Here is a 4008-nt window from a genome sequence, read left to right as displayed (position 1 = left end):
ACCAGTCAGAATTTAACAAGTCTTTATTACTCGGACAATTGCTTTGTTCTTTAATGTTATCTTCTTAGACTACTTTTTTTTCAGTAAGGGAAGCAACTCCCTAGTTTTTCTTGTTGTCTTCTTGGTGCCGCGTTACAAAGCAAACTGTACCCTTTCGTAAACAACAAACTTGATGAATCATGCGACATGAAGAAAAAAGATTTGACATTGGTCTCCTTTGAATATGCTATACGCAGAACAGGGCCACAAGTTTAGCAAATTAAGGAAAATTTTCATATAGAAAAAACACCAAACAAAATACAACAAACAAGAACAAAAACAAAACAAAAAAGACCTCAAAAATTTTAACAGAGAGGCCTAGTACAACAAATGAGCAGTCATTGGGGAAAGTCAGTAGACCCCACCCACCTTTGACCTGATACAGATAAGACAGTACAAGCATATAGTTGCGTGACCCGCAACTTATCATCTTAGTGTATTAACATGATACCCTCTGCAGACTGCAACTTTTAGATTATAGCGTTCGTGTTTATTGGAAAAAATGAAATAATTATACCAAAAAAAAAAACGAAAAAACTTGGTAAATTAAGCATTACATAGCAACTGATAATGGATTATGCTGTTTTCAAATCAAGCATATTCCGGATTGAGTGCGATGGCCTCCTGGTAAATCATATCTTTCATTTGGTCTTCTGACAATGGTTGTTGCTCAAACTCAAAGGAGAATGGCTCCAGACACACTGGTTCATCAGCAACGTCATGCAGTCTTGCCATGTAAGGATGGGCTAATGCTTCCTCGACTGCAAATATAATACAAATTTACAAATGGTATTGTTAGATGAACCTAGTAAAGTTAACTAAGGTATAATATGCTACTTGATGATGGACTATACAAATTTACATATGATATGTATAATATGCTACTTTATGATGAACTAGAAAGACATCTATGAGCAGATGTAAGTTTATTCAAATGCAAGCTAAGCTGGGTGTCACTGAAAACATAAAGCCATGCAGAAAGTGTTGGGATTTAAACGAAGAGTTAAACAACTATCAAATCTTAAGGTCAACGCATCATTTGCCAGCACCATCAATTTCTCTGTTTTGGTTATTAGATATTTCAGTGGCTCTAAGTCAGAGAATCTTTAAACTTCAACATGATGAGCATTTGTTGTTATTTCAATGCTGAGTCGTGGCACAAAAGTTCAAGATCATAAAAACAAAAATCAGAAGACCGGTATTAGTTAAGAAAATTACCAGTGATTCTTTTATTAGGATCAAATGTCAACATTTTGTCAACGAGATCTATGGCTAGTGGATGAACATGTGAAAACACTCTGCCTAACGGCTGACGAGGAAATTGGGAGAGTTGCCGAATGTATCTTTTTGCATCCTCATTCCGAACAAACCCGAGATCAGACTCCGTTGGTGTGCCGAGGAGCTACACAATATACAAGTATGCATAAGTAATTTCACAATAATTTTGATTTCAACACAAAAAAAAAAAAAAAAAAAAAACCCCTCATATTTATTCTAATGTCTTATAGAAGAAATCAGAAATAGTATATGAAAATCAGCAAAGCAGAGGTATTGGATCATTTTTTTCCATTAATTGTACGTATCCTATTTTTGACCATGCATATCAAGCACGGACTCAGATTGTGGAAGAACAGAGACCGAGATCTTTTAGTAACAAAGAGAAACTTCAGTTTTCTAATTATACAAAGAGCTAGGAGTTATAGAAATATCCCTTTATAGAGTAAGTATCTTCAGCAACAATTTTTCTTTTTCTAATTTTCTAAATGAGAGTCATAAATTTTAAGACTTTAGCCTATGGATGAGCACATTAAAGTCGAAATCAGATAATAGTAAGAAGTTCACATTTTCACTTCTATTTGATCTTTACCTCTGTCAATAAGCGCATCTGGTGAACATGATCTTTGCCCGGAAACAAAGGCTTTCTGTTCATAAGCTCCATAAATATGCAACCCACAGACCAAACATCTATTGCAGCACTGTAATCTGAAGAGTTCAGTAATAACTCAGGTGCTCTGTACCATCTGGTGACAACATATTCTGTCATGTACTCATTCTCCGCGGTGGGACGAGCAAGGCCGAAATCGCATATCTTAAGATCGCAATTTGCGTTCAACAGAAGGTTACTGGGTTTCAAGTCTCTATGAATAACATTAGCAGAATGGATGTATTTCAGCCCCCGAAGAATCTGGTACAAGAAGTACTGCAGAGAATTTCCAGTTTCAAAATCATGTCAGTCTCAATAGATAAAAGAACCAGAAACAAGCTGCAAAAATCACACCTGTATAGTACTTACCTGACAATGCTCTTCTGATAAACTTTGATTTGAACGAATAATTTGGTGAAGATCGGTATCCATAAGCTCCGTCGCAATGTAGACATCGGTAAAATCTCTCCGTACAGGTGGAGGAATCACATCTCTTATAGCTATCACCTATTGTACATGCATAAAATTTTCACCTTTTAATTATCTAAACAGCAAAATAACAATTATCTTTCTTTATTCTTTTTTTTTTTTTTTTACGTCCATAAACTGGCTACAGTAATCAATCCATGAATTTGGAAAAAAAAAAAAAAAAAAAAGAACAGCTCTCTTTTATTCGTTGTTAACAGAGTTCATTTTACAACAGTCCCAAGAGGTACATGACTTTATTATCTGTCTCTAATTTGGTGAAAATTGTGTACGCATATCTAAACAATTATCTTGTACGTACGTATTTAAATAAACGACTGCAAAAACGTGAGTATAGATCACACCAGGAAAAATCACAGAAAAATTCACTTATCAAAGTTCTTTATTTTAGAGCTCTCAAGCTTGTCAACGCATACATGCAAGCGTGTATGTGTATCCTATAGATATATAAAAAGGCGCGATAAGCTAGCAGGAGTCAATGGACCTGCTAGCTAATAGAAAGATATCAATAAGATAAAGATATCAATCTTATATTCTTTCAAATACACATATCATATCAATCTCGTGCTCTTTTAATAGAAAGATATATATATAAATCTATATATGCAGATGAATTGTATAGCAAGACTTGTTATACTGACATTTTCGTGGTCCAGATGCCGAAGCAGCTTAATCTCCCGAAGCGTGCGCTTCGCATCCATGTGATTATCAAACGCGTTGGCTATTTTCTTGATCGCAACCACCTCGTTCGTCTCCGAATTCAGCACCGAGCTTCGAATCGGAATCAAACCAGAAAACTCAAATTAATCAAGGAAAACAAGCTCACAACTATTCAACTATCCAAAGACCATGAAGATTAAGAAATTGAGGTCGAATTTCAGCCAAAGACATACCAGACGATTCCGTAGGCGCCGCGACCAATAGGCATGATCGGAGGGCGGTACTTGTTGGTGATCTCGAATAGGTTTCCGAAGATGTTGTACTGAATGTATTGGCCTCCGTACGACGCAACAGCCGGGAATTCCGTGTACTGCTGGTGGGCGGCGGCGGCGCCGTTGCCGTGTGCGGCGTCAGCCATCTTCGTGAAGTACGATGCTCTGATGATCACAGGAATTACTCTCTGACTTAATTTCTCTCTCAATCTCTTTGTCTCTCTCTAACTTTCTCTCTCTAGAAGTCGTCGAAGACCGAATTGTGAAGACGAACACGACGAGAGATCCTTCGACAGCGAGGCTTTTAAACCAAATCCAGCGAGAAATTGAGAGAAAGATTTTTTTTTTTTTTTGTTTTCAGTTCGGAGTAAATGCGAGGAGGGAATCAGGAAAACGCGCGCGAGAGGGAATTGGAGTACGCGTTTTGTCTGAAGAAGGAAATTGGAGGGCTGAGATCATAGCCGCCTTAGATTGACGGTCGTGATCTGCCAGAACTATTCAACGGTCGTTCTTGTCAGACTGTTTTATTTATTCAATTTTTTTGTTTAGGATTGAAGATAATAATTTTTATTGCAAGCTACATAGTATAGCGTTTGGACTACGTAGACCATTATTATAGAATACGAT

At 36.9% G+C, this 4008-nt stretch overlaps 1 protein-coding gene across 1 annotated transcript; it reads right to left on the bottom strand.

The window, feature by feature from the left end:
* Nucleotides 1-298: 298 nt before the first annotated feature.
* Nucleotides 299-3760, bottom strand: LOC21394469 (mitogen-activated protein kinase 3). The gene is made up of 6 exons (XM_010114031.2): nucleotides 3343-3760; nucleotides 3091-3220; nucleotides 2333-2470; nucleotides 1907-2239; nucleotides 1258-1441; nucleotides 299-800 (listed from the first exon to the last, which is right to left on the bottom strand). Exons 1-6 carry the CDS (start codon nucleotides 3525-3527, stop codon nucleotides 631-633), a joined length of 1140 nt encoding a protein of 379 aa, XP_010112333.1. The 5' UTR covers nucleotides 3528-3760; the 3' UTR covers nucleotides 299-630.
* Between the last annotated feature and the right edge of the window lie 248 nt (nucleotides 3761-4008).

Source organism: Morus notabilis, unplaced genomic scaffold (assembly GCF_000414095.1).
Source record: "Morus notabilis unplaced genomic scaffold, ASM41409v2 Scaffold160, whole genome shotgun sequence".
Lineage (NCBI taxonomy): Eukaryota > Viridiplantae > Streptophyta > Magnoliopsida > Rosales > Moraceae > Morus > Morus notabilis.
Note: the sequence above shows the minus strand (reverse complement) of the source record. Positions and strands in the feature narration are given on the sequence as shown.